Source organism: Lithobates pipiens, unplaced genomic scaffold (assembly GCF_037356315.1).
Source record: "Lithobates pipiens isolate NorthernLeopardFrog02 unplaced genomic scaffold, aLitPip1_a1.2 Scaffold_3, whole genome shotgun sequence".
Lineage (NCBI taxonomy): Eukaryota > Metazoa > Chordata > Amphibia > Anura > Ranidae > Lithobates > Lithobates pipiens.
In genome coordinates this window covers 275,456,219-275,470,558 of record NW_027507790.1, presented here as the reverse complement: position 1 = coordinate 275,470,558, position 14,340 = coordinate 275,456,219, and the positions used below count along the sequence as shown (strand labels likewise).

Below are 14,340 nucleotides of genomic sequence, written 5' to 3'. Positions count from 1 at the left end.
CCTCTTCTCCAGAGCAATACAGGTGTTCCAGCAAGAAATCAGGCTGGGCTTGTGGCGCAGACCCCATATCCAATAAATTGGTGTGCAAAGACTGTCTAGAGGAGTCTGTAGTAGACAGGGAGAAGGACACTGTGCAAGTCTCATCATTACTGGAATTTCTCCTTTGGAGGATAATGACATAGTGAGTTTGGATAAATGGGAAAGAGATCTCGGACAAACTTTCACCCCGACTCAACGTCAGAAAATAATACACTTGACTTTGAAATCATCTAGGTGTGTTAAGATACAGGAACTAAATTACAAAGTACTAATGCGTTGGTATTATACTCCATCACGAATGCACACCTTTTTTCCAGAGACATCAGATAAATGTTGGAGATGTGGTAAGGAGAGAGGCACTATTGCCCATATTTTTTGGTATTGTCCAATGATTAGACAGTTCTGGGAAGAAGTTCAGAAAATCTCTCAATTGTTTACTGAGTATCATCTCGAGGAAGACCCGGCTTTCTTCCTATTACAATGTACACATATTCCATTAGAGAGATATAAGAATTCAATGTTATGCCATCTGGTGAATGCAGCTAAAAGCTGCATAACCATTCGTTGGAAAGAAAAGGGAGCACCGCGAATTTCACAATGGTTAAACAAAGTAAGGAAAATTGGGATCATGGAAAATTTGATCCCTATGCCCTCTGAGGAAAGGGAAGCCATAGCGCAAATCTGGGCTCCATGGGAGATTTTTTTACAGTCAGAGGAGGGGAAGAGGTTGATTGGAGAAGAAATTGAAGATTAGGTGAGCTGGTTGAGTAATGTAAACTAAACCCGCCGGTGGGTGGGATTGATCTCTCCCCCCCTCCCCCCTTTATCCCCCCTTTATTCCCCCTTTTTTTTTTTTTTTTTTTTTTTTTGTTGGACCACTATGAGGAATAGATACTATATACTGTATTGGATATTGTACTGATACTGTTTTGTTTTTGTTTTGTTCATAAAAAGGGCAGGAATGCATTATGTTGTACTTCATTGATTAATGATGTTGTTTGGTATTCTTGCAAAGAAATAAAGAATTATAAAAAGACACCAGCCATTGGATGGTTTGATAGTTTGGCTGAGAGAACAGCCAATGTGCAGTTAGCATTCCCGGCATGCCTTTTTTTTTTAACTGTTTAAATCGATGGGTTTACTTCCACTACTTAACACTCAGAGTTAAAGAACAAGAGAGGACAGGTGTTCTCCAAAGGAGCATAGCTCCAGACGTTGCTCCCGGTCAAAAAAAAAGATCCAAAAGAGCACGTTGAGCCTCCTCTTCTCCAGAGCAATACAGGTGTTCCAGCAAGAAATCAGGCTGGGCTTGTGGCGCAGACCCCATATCCAATAAATTGGTGTGCAAAGACTGTCTAGAGGAGTCTGTAGTAGACAGGGAGAAGGACACTGTGCAAGTCTCATCATTACTGAAGAAGGTAGAACGAGATTCCATGTCTGAGTTTACCTCAGCCCAGCCACCCACCCAAAGGGTCCAATTGGAAGATCATCCGGGGACTTCAGCAAGCAGTGACTATGCCTACATAGATTTGTGTTTGACTATATCAGGTTACATTTGGGAACCTTTGGGAACCACAGCCCGGTCTGGATAATATGTCAGGGTCTCAGGTGGACTGAAACCCTGACACTTGATTCAAAACCCAAACTGTCCGGCTGAATCCTGGACAGGTGGCACACCCTAGGTGTCTGGCGTCCATTAATCTACTTTGCAAAGGTTGCATGCTGGCTAAGTGGGTAGCGATTCTGTCTAGCAGCACTGGGGTTGCTGGTTCAATTCCCAACATGCTAATACTTGTGTTGAAGTTTATAAGCTCTCTCTGTGTGGGTTTATCGCCACAATCCAAAGACATGCTCTGCACCTACTATGCCTTATGACCCACTCTATGTGGTGGGAGGTCAACAACTCAAGGCTCTGGAGGTACTCATTGGACTAAAGGAGTCCTGGGTCCTTGCTACATATATTATAGATGCAGCAGTCTGCTACTCAAAATAGGGAGGCTGACCAGGATTTCCCCCCTAGTTGCTTTTATAACCACTGGAGGAGCACCCTAGCACTTTGGCTGCTAGGGAGGTCATATGGTTGAGACCTGGCACTGCGTATTGCTTCCTAGAAACAAAAGTGGGGAAGAATGGAAGGGGTTCGAGAATAATGCCTGTATAAACAGGCTGATGAAACTGTACCCTGAACAAGCTAATGGTCAACCTGCTTTTACATACTGTAGCATCTGCAAGTGTCGGCAGACCAGCAATATCCAGTCCATGTACTGGGTGAGTCTAATGGGAATGGTTTAATAATTATCAGCCAGCTGCTGTACCTGAAGGACTCTGAGGAGAGTGGCAGGGTCTGCATCCCTTTAGACATGATTTCCTATTGGGAGTATCTTGCAAAAAATGATATTTTTTGTAGCAGTGGATGCCATAAATCTGTGAAAAGGCAATTGAAACTCAACTGCCCAAACTCCGCGCCATGTAAAAAAAATTATATATAATAAAAAAAAAAAAACAAGAGCTGCTCCCTATGCAAATGAAGTGAGAAAAAACACCTTACTGAATAGTGACAATGATTTAGGGGCGTTCTGAATAAATTACTCTAAACGTGTAAAATTGTTCAGAACATATCAATAATCAAAAAACACCAAAAAAATAACATTGATAGACGATCTTCAAATCGTGATCTAATCACCATAGAAAAAACATATAAATTACACCAAGGACTAATTGACATTCAATCATATGGAAAGTCCCAATATAAGTGTCTTTATAAATTCCTTGATGGAAATTCTCGGATGACCCAAGTGCAAATAAAATATTATAAACTGTGGTATAGCAGCAGATCCAAGGGGCTTGCGACTCCCTCCACCAAGAAAACAGCACCACACCACTCGTGAAGATACAAGTCCAAACTGCTTACCAGATTTGTTTGACCACTTTAATTACAAAGTAAGCGCATGTACAGGTAAATGCCTGCTCATATAGATGCTGGTGGAAATAACACAGGATAATCCATCCCCCTTCACAGACTCAGGCGGTATATACAAAAGAACACAAAAGGATCCATAGCGTGATACTGATTTTAATAAAAAGTATATAAAACAGACAGCCAAATGGCTCCTTACGTGGTCGTGTGCCTGACCCAGCACTGGGGCTGCTTGCCTTGAGAGAGCACACTCCGATCGATCAGCGTATCCCTTCCGCAATAGCTGGTATGGCGTGCGTTCCAGGCCGTCAGACCGACAACCAGGAAACCGGAAATGGCGTCAGAGGCGTGACCAGGTACCGCTCCGATGTACGTTTCATTGTTAACGTCCTCAGGAAGCGTACCTGGTCACTAATGATTAATGCTTATATCGAATTTTTGCAAGGCTAAAGCCAATAAAGGAAGCAGGTGATGTGGAGCCTCAGTGCTGCTCAGATAGCACAACAAGGATATGCAATTGATAACATTCCTTTCCGTAATACAAAAGATTTAACGCATGTAATTTTTCATCCAAATATTAAAACATAAGAAATTTGAAAAAAATATATAGAGTACAAAGCAGACAATGTTTGATGACAATAAATTGATAGAATATAAACATCAATTCAAAATAAAGCATCATAAATAAATAATGAATATTTTTTTTTTTTTTTTTTTAAATAATAGACTTCCTAAAAAGGAAAAAATTTACAGTATTCCACCCCCAGAGAACAAAAAAAACTTGAAAAATATATATATATAAATATACTTCCAAAATGGAGCCATATAACATATATATATAAAGAAGGGAAGGGCTGGATATTCCGCCAGGAACGACTCCAAAACAATCCTTCTCAAAAAAATATACACATAAAAAAAGGGGGTCACCAAGGAAGAAAGATCTTTTGCAGTTGCTGGATCTCATACCAGTTTAACCATTTGCTCCAACAGAGCAATGTTCAGTTTAGGCCATCACTTACAAGGCAGTATCAATTGCAAGAACTTTAAGCAGAAGGTTATCAGAGATTCAAGCTCTTGGAGCTTCAAAATAAAAAAATAAAAAATAAAAAAATGATATGTAATATATATGATCTTGTAGATCATTCTGCATCAAACGTAGCAACAGACTGCCATTTAACAGACAGCTGGACATTGCCTAACTTTCCAGAACATCACACAGGAAAGTCGCATGTACTGTTAATTTTCAGAACTTTAAAGGAGTATCTCTCCACAATTGTTCCTTTCAGGTCATCTAAATAAACCTTTTGTCATTCCAGTTGGGAATCATCAAGGGAAAGAGGTTACTGCCAGGATGCTAGCAGGCTTGGTTGTGTATAGGACTAGAGGTCACGAGCCACCGTCAGTGGGGGCAGATCACTCTACCAGAGCGGTTAAAGCCTCATAGGAAACACATTCAAGAGAATCTATGGTACCCATCTGTACAGGGGTATCACGGTCGCTCCAACATTCCTACTAAAACTTGACGGAATAGACCCGGGGGCCTTGTCATCAGGGGACTTTGTAGGGAGGACTATTCAGTGCTCTGTCTCATCTTATTTAGAAGATTGGTTTGACAAATAAATCCCACCCTATCAGCTAGTTATTTATCACTAATATGCTGCCATGTTGGCGTCAGGAAAATGGAAAATTGTATCAAATACTTACCGTAATTTTCCTTTCCTGACGCCAAACCATGACAGCATATGAGCCCACCCATGTGCGTTCCGGTATGTGGCTTGTTACAAAGAATGGGGTGGTGGCTAACCAGGTCTTCATTGATGCCATTCACTAGGGATGGCCGAACTGTTCGCCCGGCGGTCGTTTCGCCCGGGGGACATATGGGTTTACAGTGTGAAAGAACTTTGACCCATGATGACACATCCATCATGGGGTACAGGACAGCCAATTGAGACATTTCAGCACATGGACAATTGGACATTCCCCCACCTTATAAATAGACCTGATCTGGCGGTCATTTTACATTCTGTCTTATGTCATTATAGGGTGAGGACACTGTGTGGAGCAGGGAGAGACTGTAGTGACACAAATCGCTAGCTATTAGGTCCACAAAAGTCCTTTTAAGGACTGGTATGGTATAGGTGTAGTACAGTATATAGGGTTTATTCCAATGCTGTGCTGGTGATTGCAGCAGCCTGTCTTTTGTCAGTGCAGGGAGGGACAGGATGCTGTGTGTAGCAGGGACAGTCAGTTTAATCACTAGCTATTACTATTAGGTCCACAAAGGTCCTTTTAAGGACTGGTATAGGTGTACAATATATAGGGTTGTACACATATAATACTTTCTTCCAAATATAGAAAGCATATTATACTTGACTGCTGTCCTATTCTGCAGCAGTCCTTTATCAGTGTAGGGACTGAGGTACAGTCTGCAAATCACTAGCTACTAAGTTCACAAAGGTCCTTGTAAGGACTGGTATAGGTTTACAATATATAGGGTTGTGTTGCACTGCTGCAGATTACTGTCCTATTCTGCAGCAGTCCTTTATCAGTGTAGGGACTGAGGTACAGTCTGCAAATCACTAGCTACTAGGCCCACAAAGGTCCTTGTAAGGACTGATATAGGTGTACAATATATAGGGCTGTGGTGCACTGCTGCAGATTACTGTCCTATTCTGCAGCAGTCCTTTATCAGTGTAGGGACTGAGGTACAGTCTGCAAATCACTAGCTACTAAGTTCACAAAGGTCCTTGTAAGGACTGGTATAGGTTTACAATATATAGGGTTGTGTTGCACTGCTGCAGATTACTGTCCTATTCTGCAGCAGTCCTTTATCAGTGTAGGGACTGAGGTACAGTCTGCAAATCACTAGCTACTAAGTTCACAAAGGTCCTTGTAAGGACTGGTATAGGTTTACAATATATAGGGTTGTGTTGCACTGCTGCAGATTACTGTCCTATTCTGCAGCAGTCCTTTATCAGTGTAGGGACTAAGGTACAGTCTGCAAATCACTAGCTACTAAGCCCACAAATGTCCTTGTAAGGACTGGTATAGGTGTACAATATATAGGGTGCTGGTGCAGGGCTGGGCTGCAGATTGCTGCCCTATTCTGCAGAAGTCCTTTATCAGTGTAGGGACTGAGGTACAGTCTGCAAATCACTAGCTACTAAGCCCACAAAGGTCCTTGTAAGGACTGGTATAGGTGTACTATTTGGTGTGCAGTATATAGGTGTGTAATAAACTTATAAAATACTTGCACATATAGAAAGCATAGTATAGTGCATTTCCACTGTGCAGCATTGTGACTTCTGAGCAGTTCTCAGCGATACTACAAAGAGTGAGAAACGCAATAAAAAAAAGTATTATAACTGGTGTGATAGACCAGTGGCCTCCAAACAACAGATTGAAGCGGGGTGTTATATACCTTCTTCCACATACTGCACTTCTCTAGAGACTTTTGTCACAGGGTCATTAAAAAATGACAGGCAGAGGAAGAGGCAGGCTCTTCCACAGGGATGGTAGGGGTAGGGCAGGAGCAACAGGCTTGAGCCAAAGTGACAAATTGCAGAAGGTGCGTGCAATTACGTCAAAGGACGCACCAGGCTTGGTTGAGTGGCTCACTCAGCCTTACTCTTTTGCACCCTCCGCTCAGTGCTCTCTATCACGGTGATGGTCTCAGTGCTCTCTATCTCGGTGCTGGTGTCAGTGCTTTCTATCTCAGTGCTGATGTCAGTGCTCTATATCACGGTGCTGGTGTCAGTGCTCTATATCACGGTGCTGGTGTCAGTGCTCTCTATCACAATGCTGGTGTCAGTGCACTCTATCACTGTGCTGGTGTCAGTGCTCTATATCACGGTGCTGGTGTCAGTGCTCTATATCACAGTGCTGGTTATCATCTCCTGCACCCTCTTCATAGCCTACCCTGACCTTTCCTCTCCTCCATTGCCTTCATGTGCTCCTGAGTCCTGAATTGTAAAAAATTGCACAGATAAAAAAAGAATGCTTGTAGTTGTCGTTCGCGGTTCGTGTTTGCGAAACGTCCCGTCGGAAGTTCGTCCATCTCTACTATTCACTGGTCCTGAGGGAGTGGTCAAGAGGCGGAGCTCTATCACTAGTATGCTGCCATTGTTTAACGTCAGGAAAGGAAAAATTACGGTAAATATTTGATACAATTTTCCGTTTTAAACATGTACACACCAAAATCTCAAAACGAGGCTGGCCCTTAAGTGGTTAACCACCTCAATACTGGACACTTACAACATCTTACCAGCCCAATTTTCAACTTTAAGCGCTGTCACATTTTGTCACACCTTCTCAGTTATGCAACCCTCTAGCCTAATGGAATTTTTATCTTTTTTTTTTAACACAAATAGAGCTCTCCTTTGGTGGTATTTTGGTGATAATTAATCACCACTGTTTTTTTTTTGTCATTTGTGATATTTAAAAAAACTAATATTTTGAAAAAGAAACCTCCGTATTTCTTAGTTTCTATTATAACATTTTGCAAATAAGTATTTTTTCTTCATACATTTTGACCAATATTTGTACAGCTACCTTTCTTTGGTAAAATGTATATTATGTGGTCTGTGGGAAAGTAACCGAGTCTACAAGCTATGGTATCTATCACTGAAAATTGATGAAACCTGATGTACTGACTGCCTATCTCATTTCTTGAGGCCCTAACATACCAGGATAGTACAAATACCCCCAAATGACCCTTTTTTTGGAAATAAGACAGTCCAAAGTTTTTTAGTAACAGGCATGGTGCTTTTTCAAGCTATAATTTTTTTCCACAATTCTTTTGAAAATTAAGATTTTTTTTTTTTAAATGTCAAATTAGCAAGATATTTCTCACATACCACAATAGGCATGCTTTTAATTACACCTCAAACACATTCTGATACTCCTTCTGAGTATAGCAATACCACATGTGTAAGACTTTTTCACAGACTGGCCACACAGAGAGACCCAACATCCAAGGAGTACCTTAAGGCGTTTTAGGGGCATAAATTCTAATTTCCTGACTACCTATCACATATCTGGAGGCCTTGGAGCACAATGGAATTACCCTCAAAATGACCCAATTTTGGAAAGCAAACACACCGATGTATGCTCTATGAGGCATAATGAGCCTTTTGAACATGTCATTTTTTGCCAAGCGTTTTTGGAAAATGTGGAAAGAAAATGAAACATCATAGACATACTAAGAATTACACCCCAAAATACATTCTTCTACATCTCTTGAGTATGGCAATACCACATGGGTGATTCTTTTAACAGCCTAGCCACATAGAGAGGCCTAACATCTAAGGAGCAACTTCAGGCATTCTAGGGGCATGTGAACACTGACTGTATCTAATACAATCCACCCACGCCAACTAATAAATACATTTTTTTTTTGTTATTCCATAATATTTTATTGAAAAAACAACGAAATAAGGTTTATAACATCTTTAAATAGGGAATCAAGAGCAATACAAAGATATCACAGAAGCGATGGGCTGAAATAACCAGCAATATCAGTTGTAGGATACTTTCTGGTTCATGTCATTTATAACAAAACTCGTCAAAGACATGAAGTATAATTGTCGATGGTCTGATAGGCACTCATGTCTATCATTTTCATAGAACTTCTTCTAGACAGTCAGCATGTTCGTTACCTGGATCTGATTGGACAATTGCTGGATCTTAAAGTAATAACCAACTTTAAATGAGCAGTTGTATCTAAGGGCTAAGTAGCCAAAGTCAGTTACCTGACAGTGTTTGGGAGCAAGGAGCTTTGTCAGATGTGAGAGATAATTTGTGGTGTAAAACCAGAGGGGAGGAGATATAGGGGGAGGGAGGGAAAGAGAGAAAGAAAAAAAAAGGGGGGGTGGTCAGCGGGGGATGGGTGAAGTTTGGGGTACCTCACAGTCTCCGCCACCAATCCCGGGCGGTTGAAATAATGTAAGTAGAGGAATCTAGTCTGAAGATATTTGGGTGTTCTTTTAGATAATTTGACATAATAAATACATTTTAATTTAAATAAATAAAGGTGCAGCTGCTTTTTCAAACCAAAAGGTGTAATGCTAGTGTTAAATGAATCTACTTGAGTGAGCTCCTTGTGAACAAACAGCACTTGCTAAGTGTAATCCAAACATATATTAGAGATAAATATATTCTATACAATAAAGTGACAAGTGCAAATGATTACATCCTGTGTATTTCATGTGTTATAAAGAACAGTCCAGGAAAATGCAGATAATGTCCACAATCAGGGGATATTATGAGTTACCCCAAACCATATGGCCCCCACCAACTGGTATCAGCATAGACCACAATAAGAGACCCGCGGGATGTAGGTAAAATTCCTAATGGTCTCCATGACCGAGAAAGGGGAGAAAAAACAGCCAACCTCTCCTCACGCTCTCCTCATGATCACAAGCAGTTTCGGTGGTAAAAACTCCTTAAAATGTGAACAGGAAAAAACAAGGGCCAAAGATCCCCATAGTGTAAAAAGTTTCCAAATAGGATTTTATTTAAAAACTGGCAGCAGATATTGTAAAAATAAGTTTGCATTACAAGCCTGTTCTAGGGGCATAAATTACACATTTAATTTCCTGACTAACAATCACATTTTTGAAGACCCTGGAGCACCAGGACAATGGAAAAGCCCACAAAATGACCCTATTTTGAGAAACAAATACCCCAACATATATTCCATGAGCATAATGAGCCTTTTGAATATGTTGTTTTTTCCAAGTTTATGAAAAATGCGAAAAGAAAATTAAAACGTTTTTTTTTTTACACAAAGTTGTCCATCTAGAATGTTATTTCTAACAAACAGCATGGACATAATAAGAATTATACCTGAAAATACATTCTTCTACTTCTCTGGAGTATGGCAATACCAAATGTGTGAGACTTTTTCACAGCCTAGCCACATAGAGAGTAGGGTTACCACCTCATTACTTTAAACTCGCACACATATGAATTACACAGGTTCTGGGGCTAATTTAATGCACCAAGTGAGTTTAATTACCACCTTAATCAGCCACAGAACCTGTGGAATTCCTATGTGTTCGAGTTTAAAGGGATGAGGTGGCAACCCTAATAGAGAGACCAACATTTAAGGAGCACCTACAGGTGTTTTAGGGGCATAAATTACAAATCTAATTTCTTGACTACCTATCACATTTTTGAGACCATGGAGTACCAGGACAATGGAAACACCCACAAAATAACCACATTTTGTAAATGAAACACCCACCTGAGGTTTTATCAGTGTGTTTTTTGGAAGAGGATGAGTGGGACTGGTGTCCTTTAGGAACATGGTCTATAAACAGGCCAAAGTCAGTACAGGCAGCAGGCTGACATGCAGGAATCAGGCAGGAAAATGGTCCATAAACAATCCAGGGTTATTTGGGGCAGCAGACTGACATCCAGGCAGCAGGCAGGAACATGATCCATAAACAGGCTAGGGTCAGTACATTTTGCAGGCAGAGACATGGTCAACAGAGCAAAGTATTGGTCCTGGTCGCAGGCAGGAACACGATCCATAAACAGGCCAGGGTTAGTATATGCACCAGGCAGAGGCATGGTAAGTTTTGGTGGCAAGCAGAGGTATGGTTACCGTATTTATCGGCGTATAACACGCACCCCAAGTTTAGGAGGGAATTTTAAGGAAAAAAACTTTTAGGAGGGAACTTTAAGGGAAAAAAAAAACTTACATTTATATGCCCATCAGTGTCATCTGCAGCCTTGTCCACCATTGCAGCCTTGTTCACCATTGCAGTCTTATGCAGCCTTGTCCACCATTGCAGCCTTGTCCACCATTGCAGCCTTATGTAGCCTTGTCCACCATTGCAGCCTTATGCAGCCTTGTCCACCATTGCAGCCTTATGCAGCCTTGTCCACCATTGCAGCCTTATGCAGCCTTGTCCACCATTGCAGCCTTATGCAGCCTTGTCCACCAGTGCAGTCTTGTCCCCCATTGCAGCCGTGTCTATTTTATTTTTTAAAAATTCCGCCGCCGAGATACAGAGCCGGATGTGTATCTCGGCGGCGTGCGGTAGTTTTTGGCGGGCCTCCGGCCGCCTTCGGCTCTTCTCGCCAGCTTTCGGCCACCTTCGGCTCTTCTTACCAGCTTTCGGCTGCCTTCGGCTCTTCTCACCAGCTTTCGGCTGCCTTCGGCTCTTCTCACCAGCTTTCGGCTGCCTTCGGCCATTCTCGGCAGCTTTCGGCCGCCGAGGAGAGCCGAAGGCGGCCGAAAGCTTCTGAGAATGGCCGAAGGCGGCTAAAAGCTGCCGAGAAGAGCCGAAGGCGGCCGAAAGCTGCCGAGAAGAGCCGAAGGCGACCGAAAGCTGCCGAGAAGAGCCGAAGGCGGCCGAAAGATTCCGAGAACGGCTGAAGGCGGCCGAAAGCTGCCGAGAAGATCCAAAGGCGGCCGAAAGGTCCCCTTGAAGAGCCGAAGGTGGCTGAAAGCCGCCCAGAGGCTCAGAATTTCGGGGGATCGGCGTATAACATGCACCCACGATTTTCCCCTGCTTTTAAGGGGAAAAAAGTGTGTGTTATACGCCGATAAATACAGTAATTAACAGGCCAATCAGAAGGGCCAATGTTAGAGCCCATCTGCCAATCAGTGATGCACGAGGGACACAGGGATCATGGGAGTGCACCAATAAATTATATATTTAGGTCATATATTAGATTAGAATTTATATTTTTATTATATTCATATTTATATTTACAGTATATTTTATTTATTATATTCTCTTTTTGCTTCCCCACAATGCACTGATCGAAATCCCATTGCTAGCTGTGAGACAACAAAAAATTATTTTCTCAGAACCTCTGACCCTGATTTTCATTGTGTTTGTATTGTACTTCCTGCAGACAGTGAAAACTGTATGAAATGTCCTGATGATGAATGGCCAAATGAGAAGAAGGATCGGTGTGTTCGAAAATTGATGGAATTTCTCTCCTACACTGATGATCCCATTGCTGCAGTATTTTCAGCTGTCTCCATCCTCTGTTGTCTTCTTACTGGTTTCATATTGGGGATATTTATACATTACCAGGACACCCCCATTGTTAAAGCTAATAACCAGAACCTGAGCTATCTTCTCCTGGTCTCCATCATGCTGAGCTTCCTCTGTGTCTTCTTGTTCCTCGGCCATCCAGTAGATGTGACCTGCATGCTGCGTGTGACCTCTTTTGGTGTCATCTTCTCAGTTGCCGTCTCTACTCTACTTGCCAAAAGTATCATGGTGTGTATTGCTTTTAAAGCCACCAAACCTGGGAGCCTCTGGAGGAGATGGATGGGAGCCAAACTGCCCAATGTTATCATTTGTGTCTTCTCACTGGTTCAAATCATAATCTGTGTCACTTGGTTGTCTATTTCTGCCCCCTTCCAGGATCGGGACACTCACTCTTATCAGGGGAAGATCATCATTCAGTGTAATGAGGGTTCAGTTATCGGCTTCTACTCTGTCCTGGGATATATGGGGCTTCTGGCAGCTGTGAGTTTCATTATCGCTTTTTTAGCCAGGACATTACCGGACAGTTTTAATGAGGCCAAGTACATCACCTTCAGCATGCTGGTGTTCTGCAGTGTCTGGATTGCCATGATCCCGGCCTATCTGAGCACCAGAGGGAAATACATGGTGGCTGTGGAGTGCTTTGCTATAATGGCCTCAAGTTCTGGACTCCTTGGCTGTATATTTTTCCCAAAATGTTACATAATTCTGATCAGGCCTGATCTGAATACAAAAAAAATTATCCACTAATATGTATGGAGAAACACTGGATTACCAGTAGTTATGGCATTATCTCTATCATTGGTAGTTTTAGTATTTTCCTAGTGTATTGAGAATGAACACTGTTAAATATAAACACTTAATACTTACCTCTCCAATGGATGGTAAATCTATTTTGTTGCTCTGCACCCCGCTAGTATCGCACACTTTGGGTTTGTTGGAAACCTTGTCTCATGCTGGGTGTAGTGGTTCCTCCCACCAGCCATTATTTCACTGCAGAACAATGTAGTCACTTATTGAGGAGGAACCACAGTGATCAGAGGGGGACAAATTATCCAAATCATCCTAATGTGTCCGATACCAGAGCCACCCATCACTCTTCAAGAGAGGGAAGATTTCACTCACCACCTTTCCAGAAGTTAAATATTAAACATGTTCTTCTATAAGCTGCTTGTTATGTATTTTTAGTGTCAGGATCACTTTAAATATATTGTATGTAGATGTATGCGCTATATTAATAAATACATTTTGCTGGTGTAGTAATAAAATAAATTCATACTAGTTAAAGTTGATGAGAGCATCTTCTTAGGAAGTTCACATTTTAAATGATAAGCTGAGTTAATTTTAAAGAATATGTTCTTTATAGGACCTAATAAAAAATCTGTCTCCTTGTATAAATGTCTTTGTAAACTGCTGCCCAGAGGTAGAATTCGGTTTCCCCATACAATGCTACAGAGACAACACTCCTACCCCAGACCTTGCCAGATCCTGGGTATGAACGCTTTTAAAGCTAAAAACAGGTTCCAGATGCTCATTGATCATCTGAAGAAGACATTAAACGTTAGCCCTTGTACACACGGTCGGAGAATCTGTCGGAATGAGTCTTATCGGACCGTGTCGTCAGATAATCCGACTGTGTGTGGTATGCATCGGACTGATTCTGTCCGAATCTCCGTCCGACCCAATTTTCCAACATGTTGGAAATATTTCCCGACCAACTGGGCCGGACGGACCTAATCCGTTCATGTGTAGAGCATTTTCATCGGACCAAGTGCCACGCATGCTCAGATCAAATTCCTACATCAAAGCTATTGGCTACTAGCCTGAATGTAGTCCCATCGTAACGAAATTACGTCATCACGTTCTGAAAGATCTGATTTTTCGCCAACTTGGCCCGACCATGTGTATGCAACAGTTTCGGACACAATCCGTCGGACTAAATCCGACGGGCAAAATCCGACGGATTTGGTTGGCAAAATCTCCAACCGTGTGTACGTGGGCTTAGAATTATGTTAGCCTAATATTTTTTGAAATTAATGTTTTTACTCATAAGGGCCCCATAATAGGGCATTTATGCCATCTCCAAGATCTCCTAGTCAGACGTGTCAAATAAAAAGCTAAATAGATTAGGAAATTACACTCCTCCCAGTCCCTTCCTATAAGCATTCATAAGCATTTATTTATACCATTATTTATACTATTATATTTACGATACCTTCTTTTAAGATATAGATTGGGTATTTAGTAGCTGCTTAGTTCTATTTAGGAGAGCAACACCATTTTTTACTTATTCATATCTAGATGAGAGCCAACTCATAAAGTGTTTGCCGCACCTATTGGGATAGAATTTTGCTTTCCATTTTCTATATA

The 14,340-nt window shown here is 41.7% G+C and overlaps 1 protein-coding gene across 1 annotated transcript; it reads left to right on the top strand.

The window, feature by feature from the left end:
• The first annotated feature begins 11,839 nt into the window (after positions 1-11,839).
• On the top strand, positions 11,840-13,257 carry LOC143941162 (vomeronasal type-2 receptor 26-like). The gene has a single exon (XM_077463187.1). The coding sequence runs from the start codon at positions 11,842-11,844 to the stop codon at positions 12,718-12,720; it is 879 nt and encodes a 292-aa protein (XP_077319313.1). The 5' UTR covers positions 11,840-11,841; the 3' UTR covers positions 12,721-13,257.
• Positions 13,258-14,340: the final 1,083 nt, after the last annotated feature.